General features: G+C 36.1%; 1 protein-coding gene across 2 annotated transcripts in view; it reads left to right on the top strand.

The window, feature by feature from the left end:
* Positions 1 to 20,492, top strand: part of PALS1 (protein associated with LIN7 1, MAGUK p55 family member) — a 51,904-nt gene extending 31,412 nt beyond the window's left edge. Inside the window, exons 7-15 of one of the 2 annotated variants that reach the window (XM_070758916.1) lie at positions 41 to 202; positions 1,920 to 1,997; positions 3,739 to 3,922; positions 7,786 to 7,857; positions 8,250 to 8,321; positions 8,698 to 8,865; positions 10,063 to 10,265; positions 15,457 to 15,567; positions 16,197 to 20,492. In XM_070758916.1, coding sequence (XP_070615017.1) covers positions 41 to 202; positions 1,920 to 1,997; positions 3,739 to 3,922; positions 7,786 to 7,857; positions 8,250 to 8,321; positions 8,698 to 8,865; positions 10,063 to 10,265; positions 15,457 to 15,567; positions 16,197 to 16,373 — 1,227 coding nt within the window. In that variant the 3' untranslated portion in view covers positions 16,374 to 20,492. The remainder of the gene's footprint in view (positions 1 to 40; positions 203 to 1,919; positions 1,998 to 3,738; positions 3,923 to 7,785; positions 7,858 to 8,249; positions 8,322 to 8,697; positions 8,866 to 10,062; positions 10,266 to 15,456; positions 15,568 to 16,196) is intronic. The other variant, XM_070758925.1, reaches the window with a different exon arrangement.
* The last annotated feature ends 1,134 nt before the right edge of the window (positions 20,493 to 21,626 follow it).

Genomic DNA, 21,626 nt, shown 5'->3' with positions numbered 1-21,626 from the left:
TTCTCATTATCATCTCAAATGTTCACTTTCTATTACATAGGGTGCCACGGTGCGAAATGAAATGGATTCAGTCATCATTAGTCGAATAGTGAAGGGAGGTGCTGCTGAAAAGAGTGGGCTCTTACATGAAGGTGATGAAGTTTTGGAAATCAATGGAACTGAAATTCGTGGAAAAGATGTTAATGAGGTTTTTGACTTGCTGGTATGTTATGTTACTTATTTGATAGAGCCAGTTTGATATAATGATTAAGGCATCGGGCCAGAAATTGGAAAACCATGAGTTTTAGTCCTGCCTTGGGCCAAATACTGATTTGGTTGGGCCAAATACTTTCTCACAGCCCTAGAAAGGAGGTAATTTCTTGCCGAGAAAACTGCAGGGACTTGTTAAGGCAATGCAATTGAAAAGGAGGGGGGGGAAATAAAACCTGATGTTATCCTTAGCATGCCAGTTACAAAAGGAACAGTTTCAAAGACTCAGTTCTTGGAGCTCCCTCAATTCCCATGTATAGAAATCAAAATTTTTGTTTAGGCTGAATTTTAATGGCTTGCATAAGCTTCTAACTTTATATTTCTGGAATGTTTAATCTCTATGTTCTAACTATTTCTGATTTTAAAACGTTTTACCAACAAAGTGTCCGTGTATTTCTTAAGATATAATGAGAATGACTTAACATCTGTATGTTGCATCAAGAAAGGCTGATTACTATATTGTTAGTAAGAAACAGTACAGAACATAACACAATAATTACAAATAAATTGAATTGGTTTGAACCCAATAAACAAATATTAAACCTAAAATAACCAGCATAACAGTACATTAAAATATGCAAGGGACATAGCCTAGTGCATATTGCATCCCTAATCATTTAAAACAAATATCCTACCTTGAGTAAAATGCCACCTGGTGATCTTGGCCCAGTCACTTTCTTTGAGCTCAGCTCATCTTAGAGAGTTTAATTATTTATTAAAAATCGTGCCATGCATCTCACTGGTATAGTGAGGTTGTATGTTCTATCATATATCAAGACCTAAAATGGTCACTTAACATTAAAAACCTCATCAAAAAAGCACAACAAAGAATATTCTTTCTGTGCCAACTCAGGAAGCTCAAACTGTCCAAGGAGCTGCTGATACAGTTCTACAGAGGAGTTATTGAGTCTGTCATCTCACCTCTGTTACTGTCTGGTTTGGTTCTGCAACCCAACAAGACAGATACAGACTTCAGAGGATAATTCGAACTGCAGAAAAAACAATTGCTGCCAACCTATCTTCCTTTGAGGACCTGTACACTGCACGAGTCAAAAAGAGGATTGTGAAATTATTTACTGACCCCTCGCATCCCGGACATAAATTGTTTCAATTCCTACCCTCAAAACGCTACTATAGAGCACTGCACACCAAGGCAACTAGACTCAAGAACAGTTTTTTCCAAACGACATCACTCTGCTAAACAAATATTTCCCTCAATACTTCCAAACTATTCACTAACACTGCATAACTATTACTACTAATCTTCTTATCATTCCTATCACCCATCTCCTCCCACCTATGACAATATGACTGTAACCTGTTGCTTGTATCCTTAAGATTTTTATTATTATTGATTGTTTCCTCATTGCTTATTTGACCCCTATGACAATCACTGCTGTATCTCATGATTCCTTACAAATGTATCTTTTCTTTTATGTACACTGAGAGCTTATGCACTCAGACAAATTCCTTGTGTGTCCAATCACACTCGGCCAATAAAGAATTATAAAGTGCTGCATTATACTTTAAAAAATGTATCAGTATATGTCCAAATGGAGTTGTGAAAAGTAGGATCAGCATACAGAAAGAAGACAGTTAGACAAGAACAGTAATTTACCAAGAAACTTAATATTATTTTAAATTATCATTCTTTGATGCTTTTTTCACAGGCAGACATGCATGGTACTCTGACATTTGTGCTGATTCCAAGCCAGCAGAACAAGCCCCCACCTACTAAGGAGACAGTGGTATGTGACATGTAAACTTCATATAATGAAAGTTCAGTTGACGTTTATACTCTGTGTTTTTTTTTTAAAAAAAACATTCTCTTTATATTTGTTTATTTATAAAACTTACTGGCCATCCATCTTGCCATAGGGGAACTCCAGACGGCTTACTGTGATACATATATGTATCATAGAAAACCAATATTAAAATCTAAGGACATGTTATGCAGAGTCACTTGACATTTCAAAAACTAAACAACATCAGACCACCTATTCCTTGCTTCTTGGTTATAGCAATCTAAGATTCATGTTTTGAATTATACTTAAGAGTCCAGCCCCAATTTATTATTTAAATGAAGTTTTCAGGCTTTATGAGAAGAAGAAAAATTAATTGAATAGTTCTATAAGTGCTTGGAGCAGTAATTTGAAGAGTGAGTTTCTTTTATAACAGGCAGGATAAAATAAATAGGAGAGATGATAAAACGTTTCTGGATTGTTAACGTCTACATCATAACTGAAGAAACTTCTTGGATAAGAAGCAAAACATCTTCAAAGAAAAATCAAAAAGTCCAATTATCTCTTGAAAAAGCACCTTTGGGACATCCACATCTTAGTGGTTTCCTTAGTATCTATTGTCCCTTCCCCACGAGAAGCATTGGAAGAAGCACAAGGACTAGTAACAAAGAGAAAATCCTCCTGGGCTGGCAGCCTTCTTGTTTCTTCGCATGAATAGTGCATCCTGTAAAATCTCAAACCACCAGGATAGTCAAACCCCCTTTATCCAAGAATTGCCATTCATGAGAACGACCAGTGCAGTTTCCAACCCTTTCTCAGTTCTGAAGCCAGAATGCCAGGGGTCTTTCTTAGTCCATATCCTCCAGACCCCTTTGAATATTGGCCCCACTATGTTCCCAGTCCCCCCCCCCCCAAAAAAAATGTAAAAGGGTAAAAACCGTTCAATTTTCTTAGATTGAAGCCTGATTTCTTGAGAAGTGGGTAAACAAATACCTCTTTAAGGACTTCTGATAGCTCCCACTTAATCATAGGTGAGCTCCAACTTGGAGTCTTCTGCCTTACTACTTTAATTCATCAGATGGGGGACAGATCCAGTTCATAAGTGACAAAGCTTAAGATTGCAGGGGACTCTGTTTACTTGGGAATCTGAGTCCAAAAATCTCCCAAATAATTGTATAACATGTTGCTTCTAACATTTCTATAGATTCTGCTTATACATCTTCTAATCCATAACACAAGCAAATAATTTTATCTATTAAATTTTCATCCAGACAATAGCAACTTACACTGACTGGATCTTCCAGCTTATCCTTCCACAGAAGAGTCCATTAGCTGCCCAGCTGTCCATGCCCTTATGATAGGTTTGAATCTGGGCTCCTACCAATGTCAAGTTACATTCATTCCTTGAGCATTGTTCCAGCTGTCTCTGCTACTTCACTTCACAATACTTCTCAGTAAATCAAAGAACTGCATGAAACCAGTGGGCAGGGAATGCCTCGTCAGGACCTATCCTGTTAAGTACCCTACTTGTCTGTCTATTCCAGTATTCAGCCACAAGCCTAACAGAAGATATTCCAAGTTCCTGGGAAACTCTAGGAAATCTGTTGAACCTATCAGATGTTGTGTCTATTGGGAGTTTTCCTCTGGTTTTGAAATAAGGATATTTAAAGGGGGGGGGGCTTCTTACTATAAATTAATCATTAGAATTGCCTATCCATTTTTGTGTTTGCATATTTTTGTGTCCTAGATACATGTGAAGGCTCACTTTGACTACGATCCTTCTGATGACCCGTATGTCCCTTGCAGAGAATTAGGGCTGTCTTTTCAAAAAGGAGATATACTCCATGTAATCAGCCAGGAAGATCCAAATTGGTGGCAGGCTTATCGAGATGGGGATGAAGAAAACCAGCCTTTGGCAGGCCTCATTCCAGGTACTTAATATTAAGAAAAGCAGACAATTCACATGGACAATCATAAAATATCTCCACTCCTACTTGGAATGACAACATTCCAAATGCTTCAAATTGGTCTCTTGAGAAAAGACTTCTTTTATTTTGTATGATGCCTTCTAATATAATACAGTCATCGTTCCTTTTTTGAAGAGCTGACAAAAAGCAAAAGCATTAGCACAGTTAATACCAGCAGTTTAGTGACTTGGTGTTCCCCTAGGTTTTTAATAATTAAACTTAATGTTTGCCTATGTGCTCATTTTATTGTTACATCTTCAACAGTAGTATCATGTTTTAAAACTAGTTGTTCATGTATATTTGAAATGTAATAAGTAATATTGAAATTAGAAGAAAATATGTGTACTGCAAGTGCTGTTGGTCTTAAATGAAATATGTATAAAATGTATTGAAGTTACAAAGGGAATATTCGCTGTGGGGCAAAAGCTTGCAACTGAAATGGCTCCTACTATATATAGCAAATAATAAATTTAAATTTATTCATGTTTATAATGCAGGAATCCTACTGTTTCCCTTAAGATACAGCAAGTAGAATGGACCTATTAATAAACATTAGTTTGGAAGTTTATTTAGATTGCTAAAAATGTACCTTTTCATAAGAACAAGAGCATTCTAATATTGTACCATTAATGACTTGCAAAGTATCACAGCCCTTTTTATCAGTCCTTTAAATGAGAGAACACTACAATGAAAATAGATTAGCCTACAATTAATAAATCGCTAGAGAAAGCAATTAAATTTGGAAGAGTTAATAGTAAAATAAAATTAAGCCAACAAAGAATTCGGTGGTTGGACAGCATGAAAGCTGACACCAGCCAGAGCATAGAAAAAAATCAAATAGGGCAAGATCAGAAAATGTGGAAAGACCTGGCCCAAAGAATCGGCAAGAGTCAGACACAGCTAAAGGGGTGTTGACTTTCCTGATACGCCCTTTCTCTTAGGTTTAAGAGATGAACCCCATTGTCCTTAGGTTTAAGAGATGAACCCCATTGACAAGGGTTGTCCTTGTCCAAATTTTATTGAGGACTGAGTCTGTCAATCAAAACCGCTTGTAACTCCATCCACCATCTTGGCCATATTTCCTGTTTAGACAAACCGGGACAGATAGACTCAACCTGGAACAGTACTCTGGAACTACAAATTCCATTAAACAGGGAAAAAAAACCATGTATCCAGAAACGGTCTGACTGCTATAAAGTCTGTAGAAAAATACTTATCAACCAAAACCAATGTAACCTAGTGGTCCCCTTTAGAGAAAAACAGGATGGGACTGAATCATAGCTCCAACTTACTAAATAGAATAGAATAGAATTCTTTATTGGCCAACTGTGATTGGACACACAAGAAATTTGTCTTGGTGCATATGCTCTCAATGTACATAAAAGAAAATATAGATTTGTCAAGAAACATGTGGTACAACACTTAATGATTGTCATGGGTGTCAAATAAGCAATGAAGAAACAATCAATATTAATAAAAATCTTAGGATACAAGCAACAAGTTACAGTCATACAGTCCTAAGTGGGAGGAAAAGGATGATAGCAATGATGAGAAAAAACTAGTAGAAATAGAAGTGCAGACTTAGTAAAAGGTTTGACAGTGTTGAGGGAATTGAGGGAAAAGGGTGTATCAGGTAAGTCAATGCCTCTTCTCCGTAGAAGTTGAAGCTAGCATTCAGATAGGGACATACCAAAGGTAAGGCAAGTCCCTAGGGAGTGCTTAATAATCCAACACGAAAATCCCAAGTCAAGGGGACAACTCCACAACCTGTCGGCAGAAGCAGCTGCCGAAATGCTGCTTCTGCCGAAGTGAAGGAGTCGTATGTTATAGTGCCGGAAGAACTATGTTGGAGTAGCCCAAGTCGTCGCTCTACAAACTCCTTCCAACGAGTCCTGAGTCTTCCAAGCTGCCAAAGTGGACACACTGCATGTAGAATGTGCCGTGATGTTGGCAGGAAACGAACGATCCGCAACTCCCTGCAAGGAAGATCTGGATGTATGAGCCTCAGCAGGAGCAGGACATGCGGTGTCGTCATCTGAGTATACAGTGTTCCCTCGATTTTCGCGGGGAATGCGTTCCGAGACTGCCCGCAAAAGTTGAATTTTCGCGAAGTAGAGATGCGGAAGTAAATACACTATTTTTGGCTATGAACAGTATCACAAGCCTTCCCTTAACACTTTAAACCACTAAATTGCAATTTCCCATTCCCTTAGCAACCATTTAGATTAGATGTTTCTTTATTAAAGTTTATTTAAAAAAATATTTATTAAAGGTGGACGAAGGTTTGGTGATGACATATGACGTCATCGGGCAAGAAAAACCGTGGTATAGGGGGAAAAACCGCAAAGTATTTTTTTAATTAATATTTTTGAAAAACCGTGGTATAGACTTTTCACAAAGTTCGAACCCGTGAAAATCGAGGGAACACTGTATATCGGCCCTAACTGACTTTTGCTGCTTCTTATCTAAAGGCTGAAATTAGCTTCAGCCATGATGATAGACAGCAAAACATGATTGTGGCTTTGAGGGGGTAAATAGATCTGCTGATAGAATAAAATGGCCGCCCCAATGGAAAAGCAGCTACAGGCAGGGGAAAAAAGCATGACCTAGGCTGTAACAAGTTCAAACGGTCAGCTTGGACGGCTGCAATCGCTCGTATAGTAGAGCAGCTAGCTCCATCTGACGCGCATGAGCAAGCTCATAAGCTCCATAATGTTCTAGCTGCTGAATGTAATATGCGAGGCTGTAGGAAGCCGGGTTTCACGCCAAGATGGCAAGCAGTCCCAAATGGAGATAATGATCCAACCGGAGTTGAAAATTAGCTATGGCAGATACTGCCCGGCTCCACCAATATCGCAGAGCTTGTAGCGAGACCAAGTGCAAGCACTGATATGATACCAAAAAGCAGTTGCTTTTTGGTATCGTCAACTGTTGTTGGTGCGATGAGAGCCGGGGCCCCAAGTTTGATCGCTCGCTCTGGCTAGATTAGGATGTTTGCAACTGAAGTCAGAGAACTGAATAGGAAATAACTCACAAAGATGGAGAACTGGATATAATTGAAACTAGCAGTCAGTTGAGTGAAATAACCACGTCTATCCTCATGGGGGACTGGGAATATGGCCAATATGGTAGACGGAGCTACAAGTGGTTTTGATTGACAGACTCAGTCCTTGATGGGAGACATAAAATGCAATAAAGTTGCATAATATAAATTAATATCTATTTATTAAATGTATATGCTGCCCATATAAACAATAAACATCTTATTGTTGAATGACTGAGGGTGGCTTACAACACCATAAAACAGTGATATAAAACATTAAAACATTAAAAATATCTTTAAGAGTTAACAAAAACTGAGTTAAAAAGGAGCCAATACATAAACAGGGTGGAGGTGGGATCTTCTTAATCAATCTACTATCTCCAATGACGGTTGAACCCACAGGATCTCCATCTAATTGGCTGAGCCAGTTCTTCGGGCTTTTTGGAAGGCTTTTCTCATTTCCTGGGGCACAATGTTCCAGAATAGGTTCTTCTGGACCCCCTCAGCCAAAGTTCCTTGGCCAATTGGACCCATAGCAAGCCTATTCTGCCAGACCAGGTCGGGTGAGCCAATCCCATAATATAGAAGTGGTTTCAGAATTAATTTGAACCTGAATCCATTTTGTGTCATTGTCTCGACTTGCCAGATATATGCTTAGTGATAAATGGCAGTTTTCTCCAAGCCTATTTTGAAATGCTCTCAAAATAACATGGTTTTTTATTATAAGAAAGGTACTGTTAGGTTCTTTCACTGTTAATTCTCATACATATTTTCTTTCATGAAGGAAAAAGTTTTCAGCAGCAAAGAGAAGCAATGAAGCAAACTATAGAAGAAGACAAAGAGCCAGAAAAATCAGGTAAGTGGAACACTTCAAAAATACTTGTGTTAGCAAGCTTAGTGTTTTTCAGTTATCTTAATAATTGCAGTAGGTAGATGGATTTACTATCTGGACAATTTATTTGTCTTAAAAAGGATGATTGGGTTTAAGTATCCCCTTTCTTTTAACAGCTACCTCAGCTACCTTTGAAAATTGCCAAATTTTCAAATTTGGCAATTTTAAAGTGTCTGGACTTCAATTTTCCAGGCATGCTGGCCTGGGGATTCTGGGAGTTGGAAGTCCATATATCAACTTTAACATCGTCTTTCTTAAGTGCAGTTCTTATACACAATTTGTCTTCACAAGCATTGTTTAGAAAAATAGCTACAAAGACTGAATTGGGTAACTGACTGTTTTTTTATTGCTTTTAGGAAAACTTTGGTGTGCAAAAAAGAACAAAAAGAAACGGAAGAAAGTTTTGTACAATGCCAACAAAAATGATGGTAAGAAAGGGTTTCAACCAGTAGTGGATTTCACTTATCTTTGCTACCGTTTTGGGAATGGATGTGTGTAGGCGGATGGGAGCACTTCGTGCGTGTACAATGCTTCTGCGCATGCGGAAGATATCTGTCTACCTATCATTTTCTCTTTATCATCTATCATCTATATATCATTATATAATGGTAAAAAAAAGCTGAGTAGCAGCGAAAGAAATGAGAGAAAACTCTTCAAATTATTGTTAAAATCCAAACAATTCTGATATTTGCAAAATAAAATTTATATTTCTCAATCTGTTGGTGCTATAAGAACTTTTTTTTTTTTTTTACAAAAGATTTAGCTTTAAAAATTGTACATTTATTCTGGGCTTTCTTTTTGAAGATTATGACAACGAGGAGATTTTGACTTATGAAGAAATGTCACTTTATCACCAGCCAGCAAATAGGAAACGACCTATTGTCCTGATTGGTCCCCAGAATTGCGGTCAAAATGAACTGTGGCAAAGATTAATGAATAATGAAGCTGACCGATTTGCTTCTGCAGTTCCTCGTAAGTTGAAACTGTGGGCATATCACTTCTCTATTTCTTAATATGTCATTTTCTAGCTCAGTACACATGACATATAGTAATATTGAGGGGATCTTTAGTCTAATCTTACTTAGTTGTGTATTTGTTATTACTATATTTTTCGGAGTATAAGATGCACTGGAGTATAAGACATACCTAGATTTTAGAAGTGGAAAACAAGAAAAAAAGTATTCTGAACAAAATGGTGTAGTAATATATTATTTAATAAAATACCAGTGTAGCAGAATATTTTTTACAACCATATACCCCTTTTACAAACTTCAAACTTGACAGCTTTAAGACTAGTGGACTTCAACTCCCAGAATTCCTCCTCCAATCATGCTAGATGGGATAAATTAGAAGGCAAAAACAGCCCCATTTTTGTGAAGAAAGGGACGTTTTTGCCCGGTTTTTTTCACAACAATTGGGTGAGCAAAGGGTCTGGGAAGCCTGCAGGAAGCTCCTGGGTGGTGGAAGATAGCAGAAATGCCCCCATTTTTTTTTTTGAAAAACGCCATTTTTCACTCATTTTTTTTACATAAATGGAGGCATTTTTGCCTTTAACCAGTCCCCAGGAGCTCTCTGCAGGCTCCCCAGACCCTTTGCCCACCCCATTTTTGTGGAAAATGTCCAATTTTTTGCAAAAACTGGCTTTTTTGCCATCCCGCAGCACCCAAGCGCTCTCTATAGGTGGGGGGGGGGCTTCGAGTCAGCAAAAATGGCTGTATTCGGTTTATACGATGCACTAACATTTGCATCTTATAAGATGTATCTTATACTCTGAAAAATATGTTTTATATGTAATTAATAAACATGAAGTTACCATAAAGAGAAATTTGTCAATCTGACGCACAAAAACTTCACATTATCAATTTAGTTATTTCTCATTTTAAAGAATGTATTATTCTATTTATGTTTCAGTAATTTCAATTGCATGTATCATTTTCTGCCAGCAGTGTTCTTAATTGAGCTGTATGTTTAGAAGGGCGCTATATATAACTCGAAATTGCCATATGTCGTAACATGTAACAATTTTTGAACCCATTTAAAGAATTGTAATCTTTTGGATGTAAAACTAAACAGCTCTTTTTCATAACTCTTGAAAATTGATACATTATAATACTATGTAGTAACCTGCTTGCTCAAGATTTATTAAGTCTGCTTACTTGTCTTTTTTAGATACCACACGAAACAGGAGGGACAATGAAGTAGCTGGTAGGGATTATCATTTTGTATCACGACAAGTATTTGAGACTGATATTACAGCAGGAAAGTTTATTGAGCATGGTGAATTTGAAAAGAATCTGTATGGCACCAGCATAGACTCTGTCCGGCAAGTGATCAATTCTGGAAAGATATGTCTCTTAAATCTTCATACACAGGTAATGACATAGGTTTTGGACTCTAAAGTTTTAAATGTTTGTTTGTTTTGTTTGTTTGTTCGTTTATGGCCTGCCTATTTTTACAAATAGTTCAAGGTGGAGAATCTATCCAGCATACTTTCTTTCTTCTATTTTCCCCACAATAACAACCTGCAAGATGGGTTGGGCTGAGAGAGAATGATTGGCCCCAGGTCACCCAGCCAGCTTTCATGGTTAAGGCAGGACAAACTCATACATTTCTGCTTTCTAAGATGGAGCCTTAAGCGTTAAACCAAACTGGCTCTCAGCTTCAGAATATTTTTGATTAGACTTTATTCATTCATTCATTCATTCATTTTTATCCCACCCCTCCATTTCTAATATTCCATTCAATATAATAGTCAATTAATATTCAGAAACTTATCATTTCATTATCATTAACTTTCATCAATCTTTTACAGTTCCAATAATCTAAATTATCTATCTATGTCTATATAATTCTATATTTTAATAAAATTTCATAAATTCATACATATCTTAAACCAACACCTAAATAAATCTAATTACACCATTCCATAATCAATGCATATTTAATAATCATCCCTCCTCTGTGCCATCTCTCTTGCCAAACCCCCAAAATTTTCTTTCTTTTTGTAACCCATTATTTTCTCCTTTCCTCTCTTTCTAGTCAAATATAAAACCTTTCCAAACGTTTTTTTAATTTCATTCTAATTCCTTTCTTACTCGGCCTATTCCAGGGTGTCAGATCACATCTATTCTCAATTTTATTAGTGCTTCTTTTTTTATAATCATCAAGTATGTGATCATCAACCTCCTCTTCTATCAAACCATTTTCTGATTCATTTATCTTTTTGCATCCCTTCCCCTTTTCTTTAAACTCATTAAATATAAAATCATCTATCTTATCAACTATCTTATCAATAATCATTAAGTGTTGTACCACATACCGTATATACTCGAGTATAAGCCGAGTTTTTCAGTCCAAAAAATGGGCTGAAAAACACAGCCTCGGCTTATACTCGGGTCATTAACAAAGTCACCACACGAGGGCGCCATTGCTTGAGCCAGAGCGAGGAGGCACCAGCTTTTGTCTCCTCTGGCATGCCGTAGTTCCTCTCCCTAGCTCAAGCAAATGAGGCAGCCATTTGCTCCAACCGAGGGGAAAAAAGTAATGGTGAGTATTCCTCTCTGCATTGCCTTTAGTCAGATTAAAAAGGCCCCCTGCTGTCAGATTCTCCTCCCCCTCCTTTGAAAGGATTTAAACTGTTTAAAAAATGGTATTTTGTGGTAGTTGCTGTCCTTGCTTGGATAGGATCTAATAATGTATTATGAGGCAGAGCTAGACAGGAATTCTTTTTCTATCTGTCTATCTTTCTATCTATCTATTTTTCTATCTGTCTGTCTGTCTATCTATCTTTCTATCTATATCTATCTGTCTATCTATCTATCTATCATCTATCTATCTGTATCTATTTCTATCTATCTATTTTTCTATCTTTCTATCTATCTATTTTTCTATCTATCTATTTTTCTTTCTTTCTATCTATCTATCTATATCTATCTATCTATCTATCTGTATCTATTTCTATCTATCTATCTGTCTGTCTATCTATCTTTCTATCTATATCTATCTATCTATCTGTATCTATTTCTATCTATCTATCTATCTATTTTTCTGTCTGTCTGTCTGTCTATCTATCTTTCTATCTATATCTATCTATCTATCTATCTACCTATCTATCTATCTATCTATCTATCTATCTATCTATCTATCTATTTGGTTTTCTATGCTGATAACCTCACAGCAGCTAATGCTGAAGCTCTTCTTTGGATACACTTATTTATTTGTTTGTTTGTTTGTTTGTTTATTTAATTGGATTTGTATGCAATCCTTCTCCAAGGACTCAGGGTGGCTCACAGCATATATAAAAACAGAACAATAATGTAAATCCAATTAATGATGAGAAGGAATCCAGTTTTGAAGGATTTTAACTCTTAGGTTTTAGCTTTGTTCCTGATCGAGCTACTTTTTTTACTTTTTAATTTATTGTTAATATTGTTAATTTGTTTACCCTCTTTTAAATTTACAGAGCTAGTTTACTGGTTTTCTTTAAAATAAATATTCTAAAACATGTCTCAATTAATGTAATTTTATTGTTTTCCATTTTTATAAGTTACCAGTAGCCACTGCATTTTCTAACCTCGGCTTATACTCGGGTCAATACGTTTTCCCAGTTTTTGTGGCAAAAATTGGTGCCTCGGCTTATACTCGGGTCGGCTTATACTCGAGTATATACGGTAATTCTTTTTATTTTATGTACGCTGAGAGCATATGCACCAATACAAATTCCTTGTGTGTCCAATCACACTTGGCCAATAAAATTCTATTCTATTCTATTCATGTTATATCCTTTAGCCTGTCCCTTTAAATCAGACCTGGGCAAGATGTGGTCCGAGAGCTGGATGCGGCCCGCCCGCTGTCTGTGACCGGCCCGCGGAGGTCAATCCAACTTTTCTAGATAAGAACTGGTTGTTCAAGATCTAATAACTAATTATAATTTATAATTATATAATTAACTCAGTTCTACCCAATAATATACATTATTGGGTAGAACTGAGTTAATTATATTAGTCCGGCCCTCTAAAACCATCCCAATTTCTCATGCGGCCCCATGGCAAAATTAATTGCCCACCTCTGGTTTAAATAGTGTCCATCTAATGACACTTTTATGTTTCCATCCTTGTTTTTCTGTTGATCAATCTGTTCCAGCTGTTTGGCACTCTTCTCTTCTTCTCCCTCATTTTCTCTGTAATCCTGATTAAAACTTTGAATAAAGGAAACATTGTTGTTTCTGTTCTCTTCTTTCCGCTCTTTAATATCTTTAAGTATGTCCTTAAATACATCTCTTATTTCTTCCACCTCATCCAGAGTTAATATGCCAAAAAGCTTTGTCGAATTATCCAATTTATCTTTATACCATTCAGAAGCCAAATTTCTTCAAATGAATCAGTCTATGTTTTCTTTTTCTTCCTCTCCTTTCAGGTTCAACTAAAGTTCAAATCAAGAATGTTTTCTTTCGTTTTCAATTCTCAGCTCCTCTTTATCACTTATTGTAGAAACTATATGCCCAGTATCACCTCAACTTCATCAACAGATGTCCCCCAGTATACAATCTCGCAATTGCTTCCAGTTCTTTGGCTTCGGTAAAATCTTTTAAATTTAAATTCTAATAGTCTCAAAAGTCCCAATTTAACTCCCAACTTTCAAAACTAAAACAAATTATAAAATTATTGGGTTTTAGTTGATTTTTAAGTCCATTTAATGCTGATAACAGTCCACTAATAGTACGGCTGCTTCCACATTCGCTTTAGCTTAACTTTCAAAACAAAAACTTTTTTTAAAATCCATATCAAGGTCTCCCTCCGGCACAGTAGCTCACCCTTTCTTCCAGAGTTTCTTTCTTCACAACCACCAGCACAAAAACTTTTCTTCTCCTTCCAGATAACTTCTGACCCTTTAAATCCTATCCTTCTAGTACATAGTCGCCACAGCTATGGCGACCGCGACCATCATTTCACCCGCTGCCAGTTGAGGTCGAAAGCATTCCCCCCATGGGGTATGCCAACCCCCAAAACAGCGGGTAACCAAGACCTCTTGTTCACCTTCCCCTCCAGGGAGGTTATGGGCCAATCCAACAGTAATTGGCATGCCCAAACAACGGGGATTCGGCATCCCCTCGCAGGACTGCAAGTGATGCTGTCTCACCGCAGCACTGACCACACCCCTCCTCCCAACTCTGTTAATCTTTATGATCTATAAGTTTCTATTGTTTCTGTGCTGACTGCATTCCTGGGGTTTTGTTAGTTAGTTAGTTAGTTTATTAGATTTGTATGCCGCCCTTCTCCGAAGACTCGGGGCAGCTCACAGCATAGCAATATCATTTATTTATTTATTTATTTAATTTGTTTGTTTGTTTATTTATTTACTTGATTTTTATGCCGCCCTTCTCTTTAGACTCAGGGCGGCTTACAACATGTTAGCAATAGCACTTTTTAACAGAGCTAGGCTATTGCCCCCATAATCCGGGTCCTCGTTTTACCCACCTCGGAAGGATGAAAGGCTGAGTCAACCTTGAGCCGGTGATGAGATTTGAACCGCTGACCTTCAGATCTACAGTCAGCTTCAGTGGCCTGCAGTACAGCACTCTACCTGCTGCGCCACCCCAGCTAATTGTTATCGTAACTAAGTATTTGCCTGTTAAATGGTTCTTGGCTGTCTGTCGGAGCTATTAACTGAAGGGAGGGAGAAGCGGGGAGACTGTCTTGCACTCTAAGCCTGAGTTTTAAAGGGGCTACAATTTTTCTGCTGAGGAAATGGCTGTGTGGTTATTTCTTCTTTTTTTTTTCCCTTCCTCTGGTTAATTACAAACAAGCAGGAACATGTGAGGTGTGGGTAAGCTGTTGAAATCGTTAGGTAGGCAGTCAGCCTTGACTATGCAACCAGTTCACATAACTGCACAAATAGTTAACAAACGGTTCTCCTGAACCGGTGTGAACCAGTTGAATCCCACCACTATGTTGATCACAGTTGCCTTAACTTTCTCTTTGGAGACTATCTTTTGCAACTTTTCACATTCCAGTTCTTACTACCCCAGGCATTGGAAGCTGTACATCCTTGTAATATATTTGGTCATACCCCAATACATCTTAGCATATATAATAATGTACTAGTAAGAAATCTGTAGACATTTTTTTTCAATAATCAAATTTAGGAAAGGATTAAATTTTTTAGAGAAGCCTTATATTTTATCCTGATAGTCTTTAAATAATTGTATTGGCTTTAATGTTACATATTTAAAATTAAAAAAGAGAGAATGGTCTTATACAATGCTTGAGTTCCTGAAAAAGTCATGTCCAAATCTAGATTTATTATAAATATTACATTACTTTCTGTTGTTACACTACTAATATGTTTTCTTCATTGTGTAGCTTTTAATCGTACCTGTTGTACTTGTGCAATTTTTCGTAAAGTGGCAGATTTGTGAATAACATAGGCTAATATTTAGAAGACTAGCATTGAATTCAGTTGCCCAAATCCTGTTTTCAATTTGTATCATATTTTGACTAATCTTTGATAGTTTCCTTTTGTTTGGTATGAATATTAATAGCACAAATTTTATTTTTACATTAGTCGTTGAAGAGTTTACGTAATTCAGACTTGAAACCTTATATTATCTTCATTGCACCTCCTTCACAAGAACGGCTTCGTGCATTGCTGGCCAAAGAAGGCAAAAATCCAAAGGTAATACTCATAGGTAATGTTTTCAATTGTATTGTTTAAATTTTTTGATAACTTCATCATTCTAATGTATATCATTATATGATTAAAGCCTCTTATATTTTCCAGTAACATCCCAATTTATTTGCCTATGATTGAGTGCCTTTGTCACATTAGTAATGTTTAAAGAAGGAAAGTATATAGTTATGTTGTAACCTACTAGTGTTTTAATCTATTAGCACCACTACAGTTTTAGTTCTAATTTTATTTATTTCCCTTTTCTATTAATGATCGCAGGTTAACATCCAACTATTGTGAACAAAATAATGTCATCTAGTTCTTTAAAGTTAACCTAAATTTGTATAGTGACTTCAACTAGGTTAAGGGAGGTAAATTTAATAAAAGCAAGGAGAAAATAAAGATGGACTTCTTTGGACTCCCCCTCAGAAACTTCCACTGTTTGTTGAAACTTGTCAGAAACGCTTTGGATCAAAAAGCATTTCTGACAATATCCTAACATTTGTCTGCCTTGTATATGGCTTTATCTTATGCAGTTGAATTCTAGGTTTTTTAAATAAGGCTATCTGTACTCATGTTACAGACAGCAAGATAAATATTATTGATATAGGATATTTTTTCCATTTCAATTTCAGCCAGAAGAATTAAGAGAAATCATAGAGAAAACCAGAGAGATGGAGCAAAATAATGGCCATTACTTCGATACAGCGATTGTGAACTCTGATATTGACAAAGCATACCAAGAATTACTACGTTTAATTAACAAACTTGATACAGAACCGCAGTGGGTTCCATCCTCTTGGCTCAGATGAAAAGAGAACCATGCCAATGAAGAGAAGGGTTTTGCCAATTGCATCCTTTTCATCCTTACTAATTCATTTAATCCTCAAATCCAACAACTTTGCTGTGATTGTAGAATGTCTGGCTTTCTCTACTTTTAATTAGACACAGTGTGAACAAGCCACATTTTAATTATTTAAATAGTTTTTTCTAACAGCTTTTTTAGAGTTTTGTTCTTCAAGCAAGTATATTTATACAGTCCATGATCATTACTAATACAGTTTACTTTACACTGGTAACTTAATGATCTATCGAAAATATTGTAGCTCTCAAAAATACCTTTAGAAAACATTGGATGGATGAAATAATCAAGAAGAAAAAAGAACTAATCTGCACATTTTCTTCATAATAGTATAAAGGGGCCACTTATATGGAGTTGTCCTTAGGCTTGAATTTTTTAAAATTTAAAATTTAAAATTAATTTTTTTAATTAAACATTCCTTTATCCAATAGCATTGCTATTTTTAAAAAAATATGTACAATGTAAATAATCAAACATTTTTTTGTCTTTAGGTAATTTGTAAATCAGATTGATAGCTTATTAAATAATGAAATTCCACTGAAGATGAATTCTATGTATCAGTCAATATTTGAGATGTGATATTTTTGTGAAACACCCCACCCCCCTTTTTGTCTACATCACTTGATTGGGAGCCACTGGCATCCCAAAGAACTATGGAACATTTTAGAAGGGAAGCTATATTTTTATGACAATTCTTATATGGATTTTTTACAAGGCTTTGCTTCCTTACAATGTAAAATTGTTTTCATAAACAAACGAAAACTAGAGTGGGGAATAGTAAATATTAGCATATATTCTTGTATTTTTATACGTAGGCACAAGACATCTCATGGCTGTTGGAATTAGTATTAAGTAATTGGGTTATAGCCCTGGAACGGTAGCATAATATGGATGTTAGGAACTTGTCTACTGTTTTCTAGAAATCCCTACTGAAAAGGTCCATTGGGTAAATATTGGCGGCTTCTCCAGTAATAGTTGTTTTGGAAATAGATTAGTTTTGTTACATTATTGTTGCTGGCACCCTTGAATGTGAATATTAATAAATGTTTTTCTCAACCATAGCTTTTATTTTTATATACTGTCTTACACTGGAATTACTTCAATGTGTAGTTGAATAGGTGAAGTATTAGCGATTTCTTTGTTGTTTCATTTTTTCCTTCATAATATATGAAATAGAAAAGAACTAGACAAGAACAATACTTTTTTATTCATTGTTGAACATACTGTATGGCATGTAGCAACTGTGTGGAAAAAATGGCTTAAGAACTGAAATTATTCAGTATTATAAGCAATCCCTCAGCAGACAAGAAAAGAGGAAAAAAATAAAAAAAATGGAAATATAAAACGGGTTCCCTCCCATTCAAATTCTATATAGTCTTCATTTATAAATTGATGGTAAAACAATCACCCAGTAATGTGCCTCATCCAGTAAAGCCTTTCAGTAGATAATAGAAATGACATAAATATGCATCTCCAATAGTCAACTTTGCTTAGAAAGTAGTGTTTTTTTCTTCTTTTGATTTGTGATAGTTTCCAACTATTGATGATTGTTACAAGTCAGTAAAAAAGGACTACACTAGATATAATGCATCCCAACTTTTTTCTTTGCTTAAGGGATCAGAAATGCAGTTTCTCAACCTTAGCAACTTTTAAGATATATGGACCTCGATTCCCAGAATTCCCCAGCTAGCGTCCTGTCCTATCTTGTATATAATTTAGTTTTGTTAATTTTGGTAAACTTACACTGAACATTTAAAGCATAATTAAGTTTATAGGCCAGGCATACAAACTTTGAACAGGTATGTCCTGTTCTTTGTAACTATTGTTGCAAAATGACTGTATCTCAATACCCTCAGTTGATCTTGAAAAATTTAACTAGGATAGGATAGGAAATAATGACAAAAAGATTAAACTGAGAAGTTGAAAAGGGCAGGGAAACATTCCAGTTTTGTTCCTAAGAATACTTCAAGCAAATGTCTATGAAATCACCCAGAATCAAGCACAATTTAAAGCAAAGTATTAGGATGATAGCATTACATTGTGGATAGTAAAATCTGTATTTGATTTTTTTTTTTTTGCAATAGATGTAACATTTACTTGCATGTAGAATACCAACTTATAGCTTTTTTCACTATCATACTTGAATTCTGGAATCCAGGGTGCATTCTGGAGCAATAGATGAATTAATTATATTGATGTGACATAGCAGTGAGTCTATTACATGTTAAGATGCACAAAAAATGAATCCCTTTGTTATGTTTTTGTTGCCCTTTTAATATCTAAGAATCTAAGTGTTTGTTGAACAGAGAAATTACTAAATATTATAAGAAGATGGGTTTTTAAAAAACTACAGAAAACATTTATGGTAGTTAAACAGATGCAACAAAGCCAAATAATGGTATTAAGATTGTTAAAATGGTATTTTATAGATCAATTGGTAATAACAAATTTATTCCTTTATTCTGCTGCTGAAAGCATGCGTTTTGAAGTCTTTCAAAATGCATGATGATTAGAAAAAAATAGAGACATTGATTACTATTTAAGTGTTTTGCTATATACTTAATGAGTGTACTGGATTTTTCTTGGCTATTGAAACAGGAACCTTTTAAATCAAGTAAACATTATTTCATTGACAGGAATGTAACCGTGTCAAATAAGGACAATAAGAGGCTTGTAAGGTAACTGTGACAATGCACCAATGCTGTAAACCGTATGCTAATGTAAACATGTATATTTCCTGACTTCAAGTAAATGTTAACTGTTAATATATTTTTATTTTAGTGACTTAACATTACAAAATACTGTAATGAAGCTGAGTGTTTGGAATTAGTTATAAAAACTGCAATGCAGACTGTTGTGGTGATAAGTATCACCAGCATTGTTCCAAATATCCTTCTACCAGCTTGGTGCTTCCAGATATATTTGGGGCTATAGCTCCCAGAATTCCTGGGCAGTTTAGCCAAGATAAAGAATTCTGGAATTTGAGGTCATAAGAGGGATGGGAAGTGTTTAATTGGTGAAGGCTAATTATGAGGCAGTTTTGATATTCAGGCTCTACATGCTTTGGTGACTCCAAATTCCCTTTTGTGAACATAACATCCCTGTTTATTAAAGCGTCTTAACATTTTTTAGGGATTCTGGCAAGCCTGAAAAAAAGATTGCCACTGCTTAAAAGGAATCTGATTATTAAAATTAGTGAAATTCTTAAAAACAAAGTTACTTTTTATTCAGGCTCCCATAGAAGCTGGACAAAGCTCAGGCTGTTTTAAGAAAGAATAGAGGTGCTATACTCATACAGGCCTCAAGCACTTTTGAAGGGAAATTACTGTTTCCCTCTCAGCCGTCATTGTATTTGACAGTATACAAAATTATTTCTACTGACATTACCCAGACTTGTTCCAGGGAATCCCCAAACTCTGGAGGGCCCATGGAGTTACCAGGTGTGGAGGAATCTATCTACAAATGGTATCTCTCCAGCTGGCAGATGGAGTTGGATATCACCTGTTGCAGAGATGTGATGGCACCTCCTAAAGCCACAGTGTACTATGGAGACAAAAGCCACCTGATTTTTATACTTGCTTGAAGTTCTTTCACTATTCAAGTGCATCAGTCCAATTTACTTTTTTCTAATAATTCAGTAGGAAACTATCTTGGCACAAGTCATTTATCTGTGAGAGTGCAATTCAGATCCATCAGCTTAGCAAACTTGGGCATGATAACCAATATTTTCTATGCATTGTCTCCCCGTTTGCAGAAAAAGGTAAGTTAGTAGAGATTACTAACTACACAGCTGATTATCAATGGTAATTTCTTTCACGTTATAAGTTTGCCCAAAAGTATTTAAATAAAAACACTTAATCCTTGAGCAAGTTTGCGAATATTTTCAACCTGGTTTAACAGTTCAAGTGCAGCTTGTAACAGCCTTATGACAAGGTACGGGCTAAACAAATAAAACTTGAATATTGCGTGTGTTAAATTGTGAAGCTTGTTTCATTGTCTTTTGAAGAAAGAATTAGCAAATCTTGCACCATTTTTTGCTTACCAAAAATAAAGTTCACTTCTTACTTAATTTGCATTGAGTTGTTTTGTATGCACAAGAGCCTTATGCTGATTTGTAAATTTGCCTTTAGAGGTGAGGGGAACAGCAAGAGTTCACTTTTCTATTTGTGTCTTGCAATTATTTATTTTCAATCAAGAAAGTCTTGTTTCTTAAACTATTTAAATGTTTGTTACTCTTCTTTCATTTTCCTACATTGCTTATCTTCTGATATAGATATATTTCACAGACTGGTTACTGGTGTTTATCCAAAAATAAAGCATAGGCAGAAGAAACATAAAGACAGGATTTTCCATTAGTCATCAGCACACACATACTCTTCCCTAATTGGGACTTCAGCTAAATGGGAAATCATGACTCTGCTTTCCATTGGAAAGAGACTGAGACTACTCAGTTTCACACCTTCAGCTTTTGTTTAACTCCTAATTACCCCCTCCTCCCTTTGGAATGCTCCAATACAACTTGTACTCATCAAAAGCAAATACAATTATGCTGCAGCCTGCCACAGGCATCTAGCTGACAATACTTTGAAATTTCTTTCTCTCCAATCTCTGATACGGAAAGGGCTCAAGGAAAAAGAGATTGTCTACTAAAATCATTTTTTTTCCTTCCCTTGTATAATAGATTCAAGAAGAGATTTCTAGAGAGAACTGTTAAAGGCCGCCAATGCAAGCACATTGTTTTCAATGCATATAAGAGCAATCCCTTTTTTTCCAATTAATCTGCTCTGTACTGTACTGACTGTAGTGGTGATCACTTAGTCCAGTGGTTCTCTAACCCTTCCCTTTCTAAAGCCGCGACCCTTAATATAGTTCCTCATGTTCTGGTGACCCCCCCAACCATAAATCTAGCGCCAATTCTCCCAAAAGAGCTTTAAACTGATTGGTGCCGGAAGGTCAGAGGGACACCGCCACTGTAAACGCCTGATTGGTCAGATTGTAAAAATATGTTCCAAAGCGCCAGAATAGAAGCTTTAGTTCCTAACACCATGGGAAATTTGCCTTTTCCCGTGGCCTTAGGCAACCCCTGTGAAACGATCGTTCAACCCCCTCAAAAGGGTCCCGACCCCCAGGTTGAGAACCACTGGCTTAGTCTTTCAATTAAGCCGGGTGATAGTGTTGAGAGCTGCATGACACCAAAGACAAT

Source organism: Erythrolamprus reginae, chromosome 1, assembly GCF_031021105.1.
Source record: "Erythrolamprus reginae isolate rEryReg1 chromosome 1, rEryReg1.hap1, whole genome shotgun sequence".
Taxonomy (NCBI): Eukaryota; Metazoa; Chordata; class Lepidosauria; order Squamata; family Dipsadidae; genus Erythrolamprus; species Erythrolamprus reginae.
The sequence above is the reverse complement of the archived record's forward strand: the minus strand, read 5'-3'. Positions and strand labels throughout refer to the sequence as shown.